At 37.1% G+C, this 21672-nt stretch overlaps 2 protein-coding genes and 1 pseudogene across 4 annotated transcripts in view; 2 read left to right on the plus strand and 1 right to left on the minus strand.

Moving 5' to 3' along the window:
• Positions 1-21672, plus strand: part of Parp14 (poly(ADP-ribose) polymerase family member 14) — a 133107-nt gene that overhangs the window by 52591 nt on the left and 58844 nt on the right. The gene's annotated exons all lie outside the window — the stretch shown is intronic.
• The window catches only part of LOC122097186 (HSPB1-associated protein 1-like), a 33463-nt gene that overhangs the window by 10322 nt on the left and 1469 nt on the right, over positions 1-21672 (minus strand). The window contains exons 2-4 of one of the 3 annotated variants that reach the window (XM_042667700.1): positions 17899-17908; positions 13928-14113; positions 6275-6456 (exon numbers count right to left, since the gene is read on the minus strand). In XM_042667700.1, coding sequence (XP_042523634.1) covers positions 6275-6456; positions 13928-14066 — 321 coding nt within the window. In that variant the 5' untranslated portion in view covers positions 14067-14113; positions 17899-17908. The remainder of the gene's footprint in view (positions 1-6274; positions 6457-13927; positions 14114-17898; positions 17909-21672) is intronic. The other 2 variants (XM_042667691.1, XM_042667708.1) reach the window with 2 other exon arrangements.
• LOC122097928 lies at positions 15956-19931 on the plus strand (annotated as a pseudogene).

Below are 21672 nucleotides of genomic sequence, written 5' to 3' on the forward strand. Positions count from 1 at the left end.
GTCCACAACTATCACACAGAATCTGATATATGAACCGCTGATATATCATGTCCCTTATATGGACGAATACTTCAGTTTAAATTTGAATCCTTCAAAGGATGTTACATATTAGCAAATACTTAAGTCTCTTTTTTTTTCCTCTTCTTTCTTTCCTTTTGTTGTTGTTGTTGGTTGTGGTGCTTGAACTCAGGGCCAGGGCACTGTCCCTGAGCAATTTTGTTCAGGGCTAGAGCTCTACACCACTTTGAACCACAGTGCCACTTCTGGTTTTCTGGTGGTTAACTGGAGTTAACAGTCTCACAGACTTTCCTGCCCTGGCTGACTTTGAATTGTGATCCTCATATCTCAACATTCTGAGTAGCTAGGATTACAAGTATGAGCTATGGGCATCAGGCTCTCCTTTTAATGGGAAGGTGGCTCAGTGGTAGCATACTTGCTTTGTATGCATAAGGCCCTTAGCACCACATAAACAGAAAAAGCTGGAAGTGGCACTGTGGCTCAAGTGGTAGAGTGGTAGCCTTGAGCTGAAGAATTGAGGGGCAGCACCCAGACCCAGAGTTCAAGCCCCACAACCAACAAAATAAATGAATACATAAATACATAAATAAAATTTAAAAAGTTACCTTCAGGTATATAAACAGAAAAGGGATCATTAACTCTCTACTCACTGATAGGTTAGATGAAAAGCAAAATTCTAGCATGCCAATTTGCTTCATCAAAAAGCCAGTGTCATCACTGAAGTAAGTGTTTGTGGCTCACACCTGTCATCCTACCTACTCAGGAGGCTCAAGGTTCCAACCAAGCTGAACAGAAGTCTATGAGATTCTGTCTCCAATTAACTAGCAAAATGACAGAGTGGAGACATGGCTCAAATGGCAGAACTGCTGTGAGCAGGAAAGCCAAACAAGAAAGGGCTGAAAACTGAGTTCAAGTCCTGATAGTAGTGTGCAAGCTCGTGTGTTCACATACACACATGTAATCACACCTCACACACACACCAAAAAAAATCATTGGTCATTAGATTCTTTTAATCATTATCAAACCACCTGCTTAAATTCAACATAGCTATGTCATAAAGTCCAAAGGAGGTTACAACTAACATACTTATTGCACGTAAGGATTATGTATCTTGGTGGCTTATTAAGGCTCCTGATTCTCTGAAGCCAATCCAAATAATAATATAAAATGGGAACTACCTGAAAATTATTCTTGGGAGAAAACTCCCTTTTGCTATAAAGTGATCCTTTCTTTGCAGTGCTGGGCCTTGTATATGCTGCACTACATGTGTTAATTCTTAATTGCCTCAATTACAAGGATACTCATTGATAACTGAAAAAGTTAAGACATCATTCTTGCCTAATGAGTCAGAGACTAAAAAAAAATCTTACTGCTGTCACAAACTCACTATCTGCCTTTAGTAGAAGAGGACAACGTGTTCAAAAATGGTTTACTTGGGTTAGGCAATGATATGGTGCATAACTGAAAAATAATGAGACTACTTCAATACACAAAAATCACTTAAGTATCAAAATCATAATTTTAAGCTACTTGTAAGATTACCACATTACTCTCCAACCCTATCAATACATTTGTGAGTATATGTATTCATATATTTAAATTTAAATGTTATACAGTAGATGAATTTACTTTATAGAAGAGAAGAGCTATTAGATGGGGAATTCAAGGCAAATTAGTGAGTAAAAACATTAAATCAGTAGAAGGCTAAGGAGAAAAAAGAAAGCCTTATTGATTGACAAATACTATACTTGATTTCCTACATAAGATGCCAAAGAAAAGCTGGTAAGAGTGAGGTCAGAGGTGTAAATCAAAACATTTTCTAAAGGGCTCTAAAGACTAAAGAAATGTCAAAGCAAGAAATGATAAGACTAGGAGAAAAAATACACATGAAACTATTCACATATCTGTTATACTTTAGCACCATGTTAATAGTTTGGGGGAATAAAAAAGCATTAGATATAGCCCAAAGAGCTTATAATATTGTTATAGGAACAAGACACAATGTTTTATGTCATGAACTATTTCAGTAACAATTCAAATAAAACACATTGGGCATATTGAAAGCAAGGGGAAATGGATGTAGGTGTGGTAGGTGAAGTTTGATAGCCTGGACAGAATTTGAGCCAGGTGCTAGAAAGTAGAATCTATCACATAGAAACTGAAAAGGGCATGACCATAGGCCAGAGGGGAGAAGGAATGTAGAATGTCCAGCCATAGTGAGGAGACTGGATAGGGACTTACAGGTATGCATCACCAGAGAGGGCCTTAAATGCTGTCATATACAACCTTTAAATCATGAAATGCTATGAACATAATAAACACATTTTAATATTTAATGTGGAGCATGGCATAAAGAGTATTTTCATGGGCTGGGAAGTTGGCTCAGTGGTAGAGCGCTTGCCTTGCATGCCTGAGGCCCTGGGTTCGATTCTCAGCACCACATAAGCAAAAAGCCGGAAGTGGCACTGTGGCTCAAGTGGTAGAGCGCTAGCCTTGAGCTGAAGAGCTGAGGGACAGTGCCCAAGCCCAGAGTTCAGGCCCCACGACGGGACCCAAAAAAAAAAAAAGAGTATTTTCATAAGGAACTGTTGTAGAATTAGGAGTCAGCATTAGGATATAATAATTACACAATAACTATACCAGAGCTTCTTGGAGACTCAAGGGATTTGTGAGGTAAAAACTATTTTCATAATACTATTAAAATGTTATTTGCTTATATTACTATGCTTATATTTACACTGATGGTGAAACACGAATAGTGATTTGTTATTGTTAAGACAGTGGGACCAAAATGTACTAGTAGCACTGTATTATTTATTGGGGTATAAATGATGTACTATAAGCAGCATATACTTAAAGATTTAAGATATATAATCTCACCAGTTTTTGCATATATATTTGTCATATGCATATATATGTAAATTTACATATACTTTATATATAAATATGATATGTACATTATTTATATTTATGCTTTTTCATGTATATAATTTTTGTATATATACAAACCTGAAAACCCATTACAATTGAAATGACATCTGATCATACCTAAAGGTTTCCCAGTATCCTCTCATAACACATATTTACCTCCTCCCTCATTCTCAAATAACCACTAACAACTTTTCTGTAACTATAAACTAGTTTGCCACTTCTAGAATTTTATAAAAGCAGATTGTGTTCTAATTATTCCTTTCTCATACTAATATTGATCAAAGGCAAACTAAACAAGATAAGCATCAGAACAAAGAAGAACCCAAGGCAGAGAGGGTCATTTCATCATAATAAAATATCAATCCAGAGGCCATCATAATCTTAAATGTATATGTGAATTTAATAAGTTTATATATGGAACAAAACTTGAACCAATCTACAATGAAAAGGCAAAAAGGTAAGTATAGCTGCGGGGTGGGAAGGAGGTCAGCACCACTCCCTCTATAATGGGTAACAAATACATAGAGAAATCAGTATGGATATAGATTTGAACCAACAGCCTGACTTAACTGACATTTATAAGACACTCCACACAATAGAGTGCATATTATTTTCAAGTATATAGTGAACATTTATCAATATTATCTATATTTGGGCCATAAAACAAGTTTCCTAAATTTCAAAGGACTAAAATAAAACAAAGTATATTTTTTGGCCAGAACAAGATGATGTTAGAAATCAATTAGTTAAGCTAGAAAATCCAAAATATTTATAAATTAGACATTATAGTTCTAAACAATCTAAGTGAAAGAATAAATTACAAGAGAAATATTTTGAGCTGAATGAAAACAATCTTGAGAACTGTACCTTCAGATACATGACATTGAAAGCTTCTTAATTTTAAAGATTTTTCTCATGATAATTGTGTAATATTAACAAACGTGACTTTTAAATAATGAAGAGTGTCAGTATACCCATGTATCAACATCTGGAAGATCTATACAACTCAGTAAACCAACTTCATCCCAATTGCCAATGTATGACATTACAAAAGATCCTTTCTAGAGCTGGCACTGGTGGCTCATGCCTATAATCCTAGCTACTCAGGAGGCTGAGATCTGAGGATCGCGGTTCAAAGCCAGCCTGGGAAGAAAGTTCATAAGACTCCAATTAACCACAGAAAAAGCCAGAAATGGTGCTGTAGCTCAAATGGTAGAGCGCTAGTCTTGAGCAAAAGATGCTTAGGGACAGCACCCAGGTTCAGAGACCAAGGCCCAGGAGTAGAAAAAAAAAAATCCATTCTATGCAAGGATTTTATTAGAAGAGTAAAAAGGGTTTATTTGCTGTGGGTTCAGATTCTATATTGTGATGAATTTTGAAGAAACTATACTGTGTCAGGTTTGGTGTGATATGCAAAAATTCCACAATTCTCTGAAAAGCCTGTTAAAATACTCCTCCTTTTTCAGCTGCATATTGATGTGAAGCAAGGTTTTCTTCATATCCTTCACACACACCAGCAAATTTCAACGACCTAAATGATAATCTGGCCATCTTCAATAGCCAGATATTAAATAAATATAAAAATATAAGAGTCTACTTTTTAAATGACCTTAACAATTTTAATATATAATATATAACTTTAATATATTTACTTTCTTTAAATTGTGTCATTAATATTTATATTTAACATTTAATGGGCTTATTATGTGATTTCACATGAATTGATTTTTAAGACCTATCAATTTTAATGTTCATTTACCATTTTATACCAATGTAAAGAACAACAATAAATTAAGATTTGGGAACTGACTGAATTACAATAATGAAAGCAAAACAAGAACTTAGGTACTTATGATATAAGAAGAGTTGATGCTCTGAAAACTTTGAGAAGAAAGATGATAAAATTCAATAGATTTGGGGAAGGGGGAGGCTGGGAAGGGATGTGAAGGGTAAACAAAGGAGGAGGCTGCAATGCTTGGTAAGAAATGTACGCATTATCCTGCTCATGTAATTGTAACCCCTCTGTACAGTATGTTCACAAATAAAATAAAATTAAATTAAAAAAAATTCAATAGATTTGGTTGTTCACAGCAGAATGAATCACTATAACCTGACAGAAACCTCATCTGACTACACATATCAGATTTTACAAGGGCTTAATTGGAATTCCAGTACATTTACAAAAGGCTTTCTTTTATGCCACACTTCATGGCCAGGTCACATGCCTGCCTGTTGGAGACATGGTTGGATGCTACAGACAACTGGAGGGGTCAAATGAGCACCACTGGAGGCAGCAGGAGAGGGACTCAGTTGGGCTAGAAGGGTGCTATCCATCTGCAAAGCCCCACAGGGCAGCTGCATGTGTTTGAAGGCACAGTGCTAGTGACAGCTCTGGAGGGAGATCACACATGGCAACCCATTCTTGGTTGCATAATCTTTGTTCCTTATTTTTCTTAAAATGGGGATCAGTATTAAAATCATTAATTTACTGGGAGGATTCTAAATGTAAGGCACTTATAAAAGGACCAAGGACAAGTACTTGATATATATTACTACTTTACAGGTCTTAATCTGCAATCCACATTAATAACTCACAGAGAAAAAGAACATTACAGGCTGAACAGAAACTGTTCTGGAGCCAAGGAACCACTGTCCCATGTAAGTAGGAGGAGCAGGAATGGGAGAGATTTTTTTTTTTCCCCAGAGAACCAGGGGCAGAGTGAAGGATTCCAGCTAAGACAGTTATCCAAATGAGCTCCATGGGACCACTCCCACTACCATCCTACACCTAGGACAAGGCAGAAAGCAGAGCAGGGTGTTTTCAAGATCACCACAGGTCATTTGAGGTTGCAAACCCTGGTCAGTGTCAACACAGGGAAAAGAATGTCCATATTCTCACTTCTGCAGTTCATTCATTCTCACACTTCTGAGCTCTATCCACTACTGAATACCTGGTAACATCCCAAATGCCTCTCACAGAATCAGATTTGCACCTCTACCTGTCTCACTGACAGAGCAGGAACTTCTGTGTAGATTAGGAGGAAGTAAGGTTTATATACCACCTGTTTATAGTACATTTCAAAGGCAACGGAAGGATGTGAGGAAAGATGAGTAAGAAAACTGACATAGCTGCTCATCTATGTGAGCCAAATGTCATATGTCTCTGAGGCAGACCCTTCTACTCCACTGGGCGAAATCCCCAAAACACACTGACTACTTATGACAGAAAGTAGCAGTGAAAGAATAAGATACCAGGAAGATGTGGATTTACCATCTTTTCTTGTGAGCCAGTTCTCACTAAGATGGAAAGGACTTCATTACTTACCTGAAAAACATCTGCCCTGTCTTCAAATAGACTAATTAAATATTTATAGTCAGCATAAGCCCAGAATTTGGAATGATCATAATCTCTAAATGGTCCAGAAATACGAGGTTGGTCAGCATTCCAGGTCAAAAACTCTTCAAGTGTAGCCTCCACGTAACTACATGCAGTTTCAAACTGAGGAACTACAACGTAAGAGAACATAACTTTAAATGTATAATGAACAGTTTCAAATACTATTGGTACTTTTTAAATAAAGGTAATTTCCTCTTTGTGTGTATGGGTGGGTGGTACAGCAGTTTGCAGCTACACCTAGCACTAGTTTGGGAACACTCTACCATTTAAGCCACACCTCAGTCCTTTTCCTTTTACTCATTTTTCAGATAGGGTCTCAAGCTTTCTTGAGAATGGCACAATCCTCTCATCTCTACCTTCCACACAGCTGGATTACAGATGTGTGCTACCACAAACTTGTGAACCCACCAAAGTTAATTTCAACCCACTTCACCAAAAAACCAAACTATTATATTAATAGTAACTAAAAATTAATTTGTACTTGTTATATAATTAGAACCATTTAACCATTCACAGTACAGCATAAAAGTGAAAAACATAGTTTACTCTTTTATTCCCAGCTGAGTATATCTGTATGGTGTATATCTGTAATTCCAGTACTCATGGGGCAGAGGCAAGGAGGATGGTGATTTGAAGCCAGTCTAGGTTGTATAGCAAGTTCCAGGCCATCCTGAACTCCAGAGCCACCCGTTCCCAAAATAAAGGGTGGCAAGATTTAAAAACAAGCCTTATTATGGCCTGATTTAGTGATCCAGTAGAAGAACTGAGATGATTAATTCTCCAAGACCCATAAGGGTGAGGTTAGAACTGCTTCCCTATAATGCTAAGACATTAATTGTCTTTTTCACTCTTACTCTCTTATGATTGTGCTGTGTTTTCCAGACTCCATGAAGTATATGATATCCTTGCACTGACAGCTGGTAGGGCATGCACTTATATTTTTAGGTTTTAAAAGCTCTCCATTTTGTTCCAATATAGTTAGTGTTACTAATGACAAATCACACCACCCAAAACTCACTGGGGTCCTCAATGATGTTGAAATGTAGATGGATCTTATGCTCACTGAGTATGAGAGAAAAGGCAGTGAAGAAAGGTACTAGGAAGATTCTAACTTAGGATCTTTAAGTATGTAATTTATAATTAACACCATGCTTGTAGGAACAGAAAAGAAAAGAGTGTATTTTTGAATTTAGAATGTATTTAAACAAGGCTAGATATGGTTATACATGCCTATATTCCCAGCAATCAAAGGCTGGGACAAGTGGATCATGAGTTAAAGGCTACTTTGGGCTACATAGCAAGATCCTGTTTCAAAAGGGAGACAAAAGTGTATTTCAAAGATAAAGCATTTGGCTACAACAATACAACTTGAGGCACTGTATAATTAGATATAAACTTCTGTGTTGTATGTGGGAGCAGAGCAGGAAAGCTTTGAGAGGGAAGCCCATTATCTGTTCCTGGTGGTTTACTGCTATGGAGTCTTAGATTGATGTGAGAGCAACAAAATTAATTTAATCTGCAAATAGCAGAATATTGTAAATGAACACAAAGGAGTTAGTATTTAAGAAATCAGATTATAATCTTTGCAAAGCATGAAATCCTTTCAGGAAAATATCAGTTCTGACACTTAGCAAATACTATTAGTAGTAGATACCATTGTCAGTACTTGTCGTACATTTACTTGCAACCTTTCAAACTCAACTGAATTAGAAGAATGGTATGACAATCCTTCTTCCTTTCAACAGCTTTTCTATTTTTTTCTCTTCCTTCTTGAACCATTTATAATTACAGAATCATTCTTTTCCCTTCCCTTATTTTTCCTAACACCACAGAGAGAAGGAAGAGTACCAAAGAATCATTCAAATCCATCTACTTCATCAACTTACCACATTTGCAAAGCATGAAAAGTTCATAAGTACAATGATCTAGAAGATAAAAATCTACATACACAGTAACTATTTAAATTTTTTATAAACTTTTGAGAAGCACTTAAAAAAGTGCCTGGCATGTAGCAAACTATCAAAACATTTAAGATTTAATATCACTGACATCATCAATATTTCACTATAATAGCATAAGAGTACATAGTTATATTTTTATTAGCAAAAATGAAAATGAGAAGAAAACTTCATAATAAATGATAAACAGGAATCATTTCTCATTATTTTAGTAACTTCTACTGTAAAACTAAAGAAATTACATTGTTTCTGGGAGCCAGTGGTTCATGCCTATAATCCTTGCTACTCTAGAGGCTAAGAGCTGAGGGTCTCAGTTGGAAGCCAGCCTGAGCAAGAAAGTCTGTGAGATTCTTATCTCCAATTAACCACCAAAAGGGCAGAAGTGGCTGTGGCCCCAGTGGTAGGGCACTAGCCTGGGAGCAAAAAAGATTTGAGGCAGTACCTAGGACCTGAATTCAAGCCCTAGGATCAACATACACATACAAGAAAAAGAGGAGAGGAGAGAGGGGAGGGGATGGGAGGGGAGGGGAGAAAAGGGGAGAGGGGAAGGGAGGGGAGGAGAGGGGAGAAGGAGGAAAGAAAAAGAGAAAGAGAAAGAGAGAAAGAGAGAGAGAAAGAAAGAAAGAAAGAAAGAGAAATTTATATTGTCTTGTAAATTCATTACTACAGAATTCAATCCAACTTACCCAACTAAATACAAGATCCTTTAACTGAAGCCACACTTCCCTTGGGGTAGATACATATAACAGGACTTTCCAGGAGAGGTCACTTTTACAAACAAGTCTGCACAGAACCCCCGCCCCCCTCCCCCAGATCCTGGACTTATTAGAGGACTTCATTTTCTGTCACAGCAAGATCTGAATATTAAAAATGAAAATCTGAAATGTAAAAATTGCACATGAGAACTGCTACTGTCAGGAGAAATTAAAATGATACAATGAATGGAAATGACTGACCTTTTGATTTACATAATGATAGAATCATTTCACTGCTTCCCAGATGAAGGAACACAAAAGTGCTGTCTGACTTCATTATAGTGACAGTTTTTCTCTGGGTAGTACATTTGTTTCTCTTAGTTTAACTTTATGTACTGGAATTACTCCTGTCTAACTTTATCATTATTGTTCTTTTATTTACTGTTGAAGTTGCTTTAGCATCTGGGACTGTCATCCTACTTACTGCCAAGTGTTAGGTAAGAAGCACAACTAAGTTCAGGATTTGGCAGTATGGTGCAAACTGAGCTCAGTTTGAGCTCTCATTTGAAAAAAAAAAAAAAAGTCCTGAAAATATTTTTTTGTCCACCAGGAAAAGTGTGATTTTTTTTTCAAATTAATTTTCAGAGCTTAATGAATTTTCATTTTAAATCCCATCAGCATTTCAAAGTTCATTTACATTAATGAAATTAAATGATAATCTAAGAAAGACGAGTAATATAAGCTGAGAGTAGAATAGTGTTTTTCTAGGGGTCAGAGAGATGGAGAAAAACTAGTCAATGTAAACTAAGCTATAGGTAGGAGAATAATTTCTGGTATTTGATGACTCAGTAAGGTGACTAGATGACTACAATGTACTGTGTGTTTCAGAGGAGCCCAAAGAAATGATGTTGAAAATTTTCTCTCCCCACAAAGAAATAATCGATATTTGAGGTGGAAGATAACTTGATTTGGACATGATATATACATGAAGTGAATTACCACATGCCACATAAATACATCTATCTATCTATCTATCTATCTATCTATCTATCTATCTATCTATCTATCTATCTATCTATCACTCCATGTCAACTAAGAATATAAATATATACAATAAGAAACCAGGTAGAATGAACTATACTTTTAAGTATTAAAATATACACCACTGCTTTGTTGTTTTTTTTTTGTTTTGTTTTTTTCTGTCAGTCATGGAGCTTGAACTCTGGGCTTGAGCACTATTCCTGCGCTCTTCAGCTCAAGATGAGCACTCTACTGCTTGGACCATAGCACCACTTCTGGTTTTCTGGTGGTTAATTGGAGATAAGTCTCATGGACTTTCCTGCCCGGGCTGGCTTTGAACTGTGATCTTCAGATCTCAGCCTCCTCAGTAGCTAGGATTTACAGGCATGAGCCACCAGAGCCCCGCCTAAAATAGTGTTCTTAAATTGTGTTACTAATGTCATAGCTTAATATGTGACCTAGAAACTAATACATGAATGGGCAAGAACACAGGAATATAATAAAAGTAATTTCTAAAGCTAAAAAAGGTTTAAAAAAGGATTAATCAGTGATAATAGAATTAATGAGATGGATAAAATGTGTATGTTCATACAATAGAATATTTGACAATGAAGAAAAATGAAGCACTGACACATACAGATTGAGTGTCCTTTATCTCAAATGCTTGAGACCCAAATGTGATTCTAATTTTTCTGAATTTTAGAATATTAGTATACGTGTAATGAGCTATCTTAGCAATTGGAACCAAATTCTAAATATGAAACTCATTTATACATATATATATATATATATATATATATCTTACACACACACAAATACATACACACACACAGACTAAAGGTAACACTATCCAATGTTTTTAGTGCACCTGCATTTTGACAATGACCTATCACATTAGGTCAGATGTGCAGCTTTCTACTAGTAATAATCATGTTGGTGCTCAGAAAATCCAGGCTTCAAAGAATTTCAGATTTTATGGATGTCTCCAAGAAGTCCCAGTCTCACTTGGACTACTATGTGGATGAACCTTGAAAACAAGCTAGATGAAAGAACCCAGTGACAAAAGGGCAGATGTTCCCTGACTCTGTTTAAACGATATGTCCTCAATGTGTATTACCTAGTGCTAGGTAAGGCAGAATGGAAATCAGCTACTTAAAGGTAGTGGCCATCTGAACACGATATAAACTGTTTGAAATTCAACAGCAGTAATAGTTACACACTAAATATTAACAGCCCTGAACTGAATGTTTTAAAATGACTAATAGGTTGAATTTTGGGGGGGGGAAGGGGGTCCGGTCATGGGGCCTGATCTCTGGGCCTGGGCGCTGTCCCTCAGCTCTTCAGCTCTACCACTTGAGCCACAGCGCCACTTCCGGCTTTTTTCTTTTTGCTTATGTGGTGCTGAGGAATTGAACCCAGGGCCTCAGGCATGCAAGGCAAGAGATCTACCACTGAGCCATCTTCCCAGCCCCTAATAGGCTGAATTTTATGTTGTAGGAATTTGATGTAATTTTTTTGCCCAGTTCTGGGGTTTGAACTCTGGGCCTGGGTGCTGTCCCTGAGCTCCTTTTGCTCAAGGCTAGCATTCTACCACTTGAGTCACAGCTCTACTTCTGGCTTGACAGGAATTTTTTAAAGACCAAGTTATCTTTACTGAAAACACAGATTAGTTTCTTACAACTGCAGAGGTTCATTTCATTTTCTTTTATGCTCAGATATTAACTTGAAAATGTCAAATTACTATGCCCCATCTATAGCACAGAATAATAACAGTACCATTCTAAGAATAGTACCATTCTAAGTGGTAAGCAGATTAACAGAATGGATTCAGGTGAACAGTTAATAGGCCTGAGACAACAGGTTTCAACCCATTTTAGCTGCTAGTAGTGGTAGTAAATCTGCAGTCTAGCCAGGATGTGAAAGAGATACAATTCCTGTTTCTCTTCAAGTTTATATCTAACAGGCTGCTTCAATGAGTGACAGATCTTTTTCAATAGAACCAGGAAGGAAAAAGTACAACCTGATTTTATGGTATTGCTGTTAGTCTGGTCTTTAACTTTAAGATACCATCAACAGTTCATTGCTGTGATTAAAATGAGATACCTGTATAAATAACACTTCTGTCTCTGTCACAGAAGTCTAAGAGGGTTCTAGGCACTAAAAACATGAGAAGAACATGGAGCTATAGATGGGACACGGGGGAACTTTCTAGTTCCTCTTGAGCTATTAATAGATTTCAAAGCCACTTCACTGTGAGGCTTAAATACTGAAATTCTCACCCATATTAAAATACAAATTGGATGCTAGACAACTATTATGGACTTCTTTGTATTTTAACACCATTTCTTTCCTTTACAATAACTGAATTCTAGAGTTAACTGTTAAAGACAATTGTTTTAAGTAGAAATAGAGGGAAAAATGGAAATGTTCGAAAACTTCTATGAAGAAAAGGGAGCAGGCAAAATCAATCTGCTTGAGAATTAAAAAACAAAATAAACAAACAAAACCAAGTAGTAATATGTACTCATAGCCCCAACAATGCTGGAGGTCAAAGTAAGAGGATTGCTAAAATAATTGCCCAGTCTGGGCGACCTAGTACAAGGGAGAGGGAGCAAGGGAGAGAGGAAGAGATGAGTGAGAGGACCGAAAGAGGAAGGGAGGAAAGGAAGGAAGAAGAGAGGGCAAGTAAAAGGACAGAAGGAGAGGGAGAGAGAGGGGTCTGGGGATTTAGGTTGGTAATAGAGTGCTTGCTTAACTTGTATAAGTAGGATTTGGTCCTTAACACCATATACTCATAAACAAACATCATTACATATGTTCCATATTTTTTAAACACAATACAGGCAGCCAGTAAAGCAAAGGACAAAAATTACAATTAAAACCAAGCACTATCAATAGTCTGAAGCCACAAATAAAAGAACATACTCTACAGATGTCAAGGTAGGGAAGGGGTGACATTGTCCAAAAAGAGATGTACTCTTGCCAGCCTTGAGCAAAAGGAGCTCAGGGACCGCATCCAGGCCCCCAGAGGTCATGCTTCAGGACTGGCAAAAAATGTACTCTTTAAGTGGTTTAGGTTAACTGTAACTCCTCTGTGCATCACCTTTATAACAATAATAAAAAAATAAAATATTAAAGGTCTGGGAATGTGGCTCAAGTGGTAGAGCGCTAGCCTTGAGCACAGAGAGGCTCAGGGACAGTGCCCAGACCCTGAGTTCAAGCCCCAGGACTGGCCAAAAAAAAAAAAACTATTACAGTGTATTGTTCATTATTAGATTGTATATTAATATTATAACAACAGTATTATAGCGTTCATTTTTTTAGTCAGATGGTAATATAAATAATGGCATGTTAATAAATATTTATTACATGTCTTCCATGTTCGCTGACGTACAATATGTCTGGCAACATGCATAATTCAATACATGAACAAATACATTTTCATTTTATGTGGGAATTTAAACTCAATTGCTTTGTCTTAAAAAAAAATAAGCTACATTATGCCAAACTACTTTCCAAGAGTTTCCAATAAAATTTTCCTAAGTGGGGTGCTTGTGGCCCACACCTGTAATCCTAGCTATTCAGGAGGCTGAGATGTGAGGTTCTCAGTTCAAAGCCAGCCTAGGCTGGAAAGTCCATGAAACTCTTATCTCCAATTAATCACAGAAAAAGCTGGAAGTGGAGCTGTGGCTCAAGTGGTAGAGCACTAGCTTTGAGCAAAAGCAGCTCAGGGACAGCTCAAGGTCCAGAGTTCAAGCTACAGGAACAGAAAAAAAAAATCTATCTATTTATAGAGTGAATGGTTAAAAAGAAGATTGAAGACAAAAAACGTTCCCAGAAATCAGAAATTCCCACTGGGAAGAGGGAGTGGAGTCAACAGACACGGTGATGATGAGTTATAGCCCTACCTGTGTCTCTGCTTTTTAGTCCCATTCTAAATCGTATTTGCTTGCTAGGAAGGAGCTCTGAAATGTGGTTGGCAGTCCAATGTCGTGCTGGCCAATCAGAAGCCATATTAAAGAAAACTGCAGGTTGCTGTAAAGACATTATAATTTCTTTTGCTTTCTCTGGTGTAAAAGGTTTGACATGTTTACCTAGGGAGAAAAATACAATAGATAAGAATTTATTCTGTATAGTCTGAAGAAAAATAGTTAAAATTGCTTCTGTTTGGCAATTCTTTCAGTAACTACACTTCATTTACACACATTGCTTATTGTGTATAGAAATATTTGGCCTCCAAAAGAACTATGAATTCTTTTTTTTAGAAGAACCATTAATCCTTAAGTGATTTCTTTCATATTAAATGTTAAATGTCTAAGTGTGGATAAATTCTTTAAAACTGAAAAGATGAATTTGGGATAAAATATTTCTTGAATAGAGGAAATGCTACTCTATGGAAGAAATACCATTCTGAAGGAGTTGCAGAGAGCTAAAGATCCAGAATCTTGGCACTGGAACACACTGCTAGGTGCTAGGCTAGCACTCAGATCACAGACCACTTAGCCTCTAACCTGAGCCTAAGTCTCAGGCTTTGAAACCTATAGACATAAGCCTCTAGTTCTCAAGGCCTAGAGCAATAAGATTTTGCCTTTGGAAGTTCAGACCAATAAGTCTCTCACTCTGAGGACAAGGAATCACAGTTCTCTGATTCTAGGCTATCATAAAGCTTCTGGGTTTGAAAACCCAGCCCATAAGCCTCTGGCATCCAGCATGGAGGGAGTTGTTCACTTTTAGTATTGCTAGCTACAAAATGCAAAAGGATCCTCAGCCAGCTGTATTAATATACAATGTCTTAACCAATGTTCAGTAAAAGCTTACCTTGATTGCAATACACAAACCTTCCTGGACATGGAGTGCCTGGATTCTATGTGTATGAAAATGGATAAGCCATATTTTTCATATTTTTAATAGGTGTGTGAGACTGATTAAAACTCACCTAAGACAGGATAGCAAGAGAAAGGCATACAGATTTCATTTAGTAACGTTTACAAGTTCCTAAGAGTCCTCATAAGAAAAAATTAAAAATAACAGAAGCAGTGACAGCAAAACACTTACACACCAGGTCAGACAGAACTATAAACTGTGAAAACATGGCATGACAAAGAGGTCTGGGCTAGAACAAGAAATGAAAGAAAAACGACCAGAAGTTAATAGTTAGTTAACAAGGTTTATGCCTTGACAGCCCAGTTAGAAGAGTAACTTCCTTTCTCCTGCTACAGGAAAGTAACTTTGCCAGTTTTATCTCCTGCTTTTTGAAGAAAAAGGAAATCAAAATTCTTCTGGCATTCCTGTTTTCCAAGTGCCTTTAACCTCAATAATCAATGTCAATAGGGCATATTTTAATTCCTTGTGGTGCTATGTAAAGCTTTGATAGAGTTGTTAGTGTAGCTTTGCTATAGAGATCATGCTACAGCCTAGCATGATCAAGGACCTGGGCTTACTTCCCAGTCCCAGCACTGGGAAGGAAGGATGGAAGGCAAGAGGATGCAGAAGCCAAGAAGGAGAGGAGATATATTCATATTCTGTTGTTCATGACACATAAATTGGAATTATCCCCAAGAAAATGAAGCAAAGTCTCAAAAACCCATCCATTATTCCAGCAACTCATATTATAAACATGCATATATACTATACATATAGTATACAAGTAGATACAAAATGTCTACTACCACACATTATAACAACTAAAAATGTAAACAATCTAATGCCCCAAAGTATGAAGATACTTACTAAATAATAACATAACAATCTCACGGCACATTATATCTCCTAAAAGCAAAAATGATAGCTATTGTAGAAAAGTGTGCAGGTGTGCGATGAGAAGAGAGAGTAGGGACTGAAATTGATTGAGTGTTACTGCAAAAGCTATGCAAGAAGTGGAATAATAAGATCGTAAATAAAAACAGGCTGTCAGTGAGGAAGGCAGGAATGACAAGATGAAGAAATACAAAGAGAATAATATCAAAGACTATTTCAACCAGAGATGTGGGTGGGTATTAGATAATCAAAACAAAACTAGATGTTTCCAGACTGTAACTTGATATAACATAAGTCAAGTGCAACAGCTTGTTCTGTTTAAGAGGTTGAAAATTAATTTCGAACATGATCATCATACCAATACCATCTATTCACTGTGTTCATCTTTTCCTTTAAGAAGCTTATAAAATACTGACAAAATATTTTATTTCCATTATCCACAGGATAAAGTGGAAGCTCTGAGGTCAGATGAACTAGAACTAGACATCAGGTCTCCAGATCCCAAGACCACTCTTCTTCCTACCATACAATCCTATTTCTAGGAATTTAAACTGTAGATAATTGAGGGTTGAAAATTCTGTAAAGAGTATGACCTGAAAAGATAACTAGGGTCAGGAAATCTTAACAGAGATAATAATCTATGTGTGCTTTGGAGAGAGACAAAGTTGAGGGAATGAGGGGGCCTGTTACATCTACAGGAATTACTGGTAGTGGTCTGCCTACTCAATAGCTAGCCTCTTCTTCCTCACCAGCAGAACTCAGAGAAGAATGGCTGAAAATTATATTTCTGAGATTCCTTTGCAGACAGGAGTGGACAGAGATACCTACCTAGAAGTTGTTGAGTCAGCCATTTTGCCTTAGAAAGTAGCCATTTGGGGAAATAAAAGAAAAGCCCAAGAAACTGCAAGGGTTTCCTGAAGAACGCAAAAGATGTACATCTTCATGGCACTAAACTCCATTATTATTTGTAACTAGAGATTCACCTCACCTTCTCCAAGCAAGAGCATTTTGAAAAGCAACCGTAGTCACCTAAAAGTACATTTTGCTTCTAGAAATTTAAAGAGCAGACGACAACAGAAGCATTTTCTAAGTTGGCTAGTTAAAATAGGGTAGAGATGTATTTATTCTACTTATCTTAGATCACACAGCTTTGGGCATTCTCTAGACAGTTCTCATATTTAGGCATCTAGCTACACTTTTTACAAATACATATCCATACATTAATAACACAGGAAGTTTTTTGTTCTTATTTTTCCTTATCATTTTGTGCTGATACTAGGCCTAAACTCAGGGTCTGGGTGCTGTCCCTTGGCTTTTCTTTGCTCAAGGTTGCCACTCTATCACTTGAAGCACAGCTCCACTTCCAGCTTCTTGGTGGTTAATTGAAGATGAGAGTCTTATAGACTTTCTTGGCAGACTGGCTTTGGATCCTGATCTAAATCTTAGCCTCCTCAGTAACTAGGATTACAGTTGTGAGCCACCTATGTTCAGTGTGAGTACTGTTTAACAGATCAGTTTCATGGAAGTTAATTTTTTCCCCAGCAAAATGCCCAAATTTAAAGAGGTATTTAATGACCTGATCTAAAAATCCCACACATCGGAGAGATTATTTAACAGAAAACCTCCAAACTAAAATTTGCTGAGAATGCACCTTATGTCTAATAACCATACACATTAAGTGCCAAACATTTGCTAAATAAATGAAAAGTGCTATAAAGTGTGCGTAAAAGCAAGCAGTAGGATATTCTCCATAACAGGAAATTAGCATATCTTACAGAATTTCAAGCCCATCAGTGAAATAAAACAATCAGCTGGTTGGGAGATAAAACTAATTTGGTTTCTGATAGTTTAATCAACAATGAACTGGGCCATTAAATTAGCAAGTTTAAGTCTTACAATTGCCCTAAAAGAAGAATGCAAGGTTAGACTTGATTAAATAGCCTAGGGATGCACCCAGTCATTACATGCCCGGAATATCTGCAAAGAGATATAAAAATTCTGATGTAATTTCAATAATTTTTAAAGGATATGTATGTTTAGGTTCAAGATTGCAGCAAGCAGCAATTTCTAACTAGATGATTTAGAAATTGCTGTAAAAAGATTACTAATCCAGGTCTTGCACCTCAGTCTTTCTCCCTTCAAATGTAGCAAATTCAGACTATTTGTTACAGCTTGGTTATAATTTTTCTTTAGCGACAGGGTAACATCAAAAAGCAAATTGCCCCATTTCTCAGAAACTTTTAAAAAATTAATGCAAAACACAAGGTAAGTAAAAACAAAATTTCTCTGAATTTGCCAGCAATCGGGCTTCAGCCAATAATACCTACCTTGGATTTTTATCTGAGATTTAGAATAAATGACAAGAATAGGAAACATTCACCAAGTTTCTAGAAAAAATTGATAGAATATAGCAAAGGCAAAGATCCGGAAATGCAAATTAATTTGTCTTTCATATTAGATATAATACTAATGGAAAAATTATGGGCATTTAAAGACTTTTAGGAAGGGTAAGGGGTGGCTCATGCTTATAATCCCAGCTATTAGGATATTAGGATCAGGAAGTAGATATCAGGAAGAATACAGTTTGAAGGCATGGGTAAAAAGTTGGTGAGACACTATCTCAACAAAGAAGCTGGGTAGGAGTGGTCATGTGCCAGTCATCCCAGATACACAGGAAACATAGGTAGGAAAGCCTACCCTGACAAAAACTAAAGACTTTATCAAGAAAAATAACAAAAAAGAAAAGAAAAGGAAAGGAAAGAACTGGGTACCAGTGGCAGAGGCAGAGACCTGAGGATTGCTGTTCAAAGAGCCAGCCCAGACAGTAAAATCCATGAGACTCCTATCTCCAATTAACCAGCAAAAAGCTAGAAGTAGAGCATAGCTCAAGTTGTAGAGTGCTTGCCTTGCGCACAAAAGCTCTAGAACAGTGTCCAGGCTCTAAGTTCAAGTCTCAGTGCCAGCTCAAAAAATATAAATAAAATAAAAAGAGGAGGAAAATATTTTAGAAGATGGTATGAATTATAATTCAAAGAACTGTCACAGGAATACAGTATATGTAAAAGGATCCAAGTCCTGACAAGGCAAGATAATGTATCTCCAAATATATACTTATATATACATACATATGTGTATATGCAAATATATGGGTTTTGTTAATGTGAAAATTATTTTGTGTTTATATTCATATATATATGTGTGTATAAAATTTTAAAACCATGGGATAGTAGCTATGATGTGGTGATGTCAGAAGACTGGTGGAATCATATCTAAGATTATTAAGATTGACAGTAAAATTTATGCCAAATATAATTTTTCATCTTGCATCCATTATTTTAAATGTCAGTACAAACTTAGAAAATTCTTCTGAAAGTAGCATAATGCTTAAGTAACATGATAAATGGTCTAGAAGGTGGTCCTTTGCCACTGAGGAAATCACAACTTTTAGTGTTAAGGCTGTTGAGACATAATTGTTATTGCCAAGCTTGATGTCCTATGAATACCCTCATCCTGAGGCTAGGCACATGAGTTATTTTCAGGCTGAATATTTACCAAGGGTCCATAGGCCTTTGGAATTCTTGCTATCCACTTTCACTTGTAGCTCTTACTCAGTTATCTCTGAAACTATGTCTTCTTAAAAAATGCCTCCCCTAGTGCTGCTGTGGCTCAAAGTGATAGAATACTAGCCTTGAGTGAAAATGCTCAGAAACAGTACCCAGGCGCTGAGTTCAAGCCCCAGTACAGAAAAAAAAAATCTTAAAATAAAATCACAATTGTCTAATGAAAAAAAAAAAAAAAAAATGCCTCCCCTGCCGCCACAGCACCCATGACAAGGCTTGTGGTGAAGGAGGGCAAAAAGAAAGAAGCAGGTTCTGAAGCTCACCTTGGACTATACCCACCCTGTAGAAGATGGAAGCATGGCTGCTGACAATTTTGAGCTGTTTCTATGAGAGAGACTGAAGGTGAACAGAAAAGCTGGGAATGTTGCTGGAGGGGAAGTCATCACTGAGAGGAGTGGTTAGCCAGGACTTTGAAATATCTCACCAAAAGAATAATCTACATGGTTGGCTATGTGTAATTGCTAACAGCAAAGAGTTATAAATTGCTTCCTTCCAGATCAACCAGCACAAAGAAGGGGAGGACAATGAGGATTAAAATTCATTTACCTGGAATATTTTGTATGAGTTCTTGAATAAAACTTAGGTACACAACAAAAATTGGCTCATAAATAGTTATACACTCAAAATAATACTAGTCTTAAACGTAAAACAAAGACAGGTAAATCTGTATTTTTGGTGGTACTAAGGAAATCAGTTGTTTTTTAATGAAGGTAACACTTGAAAAAAAAATGGTGTCTATCTAATGTTCTTTCCAATACCCTAAAGTGTATTCAAAATTTCTACCTAATCTCTTTTTTTTTTTTTTTTTTTTTTGCCAGTCATGGGGCCTGAACTCTGGGCCTGGGCGCTGTCCCTCAGCTCTTCAGCTGAAGGCTAGCTCTCTTCTACTTGAGCCAGAGCGCCACTTCCGGCTTTTTCTGCTTATGTGGTGCTGAGGAATCTAACCCAGGACCTCAGGTATGCAAGGCAAGCGCTTTAACACTGAGCCATCTTCCCAGCCCCTCTACCTAATCTCTTCTAATTTTAGCATCCTGTATTTTCTATGATTCAAAACAAAGTGGTTATTTCATCTTACTTTCCATTAAAAAAATCAACAGTGGGTGCTCAAAGAGGTACATCTGTGTGTCAAGAGCTCAGCAATGGAAGCAACCCAAAATGTCCACTGATGGATCAATGTTTTTCTCTACTCTTGCATATTGAGTTATTAAGCATATTCAGAAACAGTTTTAAAGAAAGGGATCAGCTGCAGAGTTTCATGCTCACCTCCATAGTTCCATTTCCTGCACTCAAATCACATCATCACTGAATCCTAATTATCCTAACCCTACAGTAACTATTCCAAATTCTCTTTATTCTCAAGTCCACATCCTCTTCACAACTTGTGATGCCTTGCCCTATTTTTCTGAGAGACTTGAAACCAGGATGCAAAGTTGGCTTACTTTGAAAGGCATCAGCTTTATGAAAAGGGAAGAAAGGAGACAAAAGTTGGGAGGATTGGCAATTTAAAAAGTTAGGATGCTGACAGAAGGAAGTCAGGCTCTTACTGAGTGAATACTCCAGGGTTAGTCAGGACTTTTTCCAGCAAAGATCAGCAGGACAGTTGTAGGTGCAAAGAAAGAAAGAAAGAAAGAAAGAAAGTAGCCAGACAGTAGGAGTTTATCATGTGTTTCTGTCACTGGGAAGGGGCAGCCCCCTTCCAGGCAAACTACTTGATCTCCAAATACACCCATATGGTGCTTTTCTGATCTCTGTCTCCCAGAGCCCGGAGCACCACTATTAGACTTTTGTCACTTGTTACTATCTCATCCCACCCATCTCAAACGATTGCTTTTTTGGAAGAATTTGTTTTCCCCAAGGTGACCCATCTTTAGACTGCTCCTGGTGAGATTGATTGGAACACATTGTAAACCTGTGTGCAAATGTAACAAGAAAATCACTCACCCACCTTGTCTAATTAATGTAGCCTAATACAACAAAACACTCCACAAAGTTTCCGGATCTCTGTGGCAGGATTCAGAACTGCATCAGATGCATGGCACCGAGACCAAGCAACAGCAATCTCTGCTTATGGGCCCCCAACTCAAGCTACATTAGGTTTCCAAAGTAAACAAATCCCTGCTCACCAAAGTCTTAGATTTCCATTTATCTTAAGGATGGGCTCCAATGTTTTGTATCGAATCCTCTCACATTCAAAACATCCTGTACGTGCAACAGCCTATCACTAAATGTGGGAATACGGGACTTTGTAGGGAAGATCAAAAACCTACATGGCATAA

This window comes from Dipodomys spectabilis, unplaced genomic scaffold (assembly GCF_019054845.1).
Source record: "Dipodomys spectabilis isolate Male_0828 unplaced genomic scaffold, ASM1905484v1 ptg000017l, whole genome shotgun sequence".
Classification (NCBI taxonomy): Eukaryota; Metazoa; Chordata; class Mammalia; order Rodentia; family Heteromyidae; genus Dipodomys; species Dipodomys spectabilis.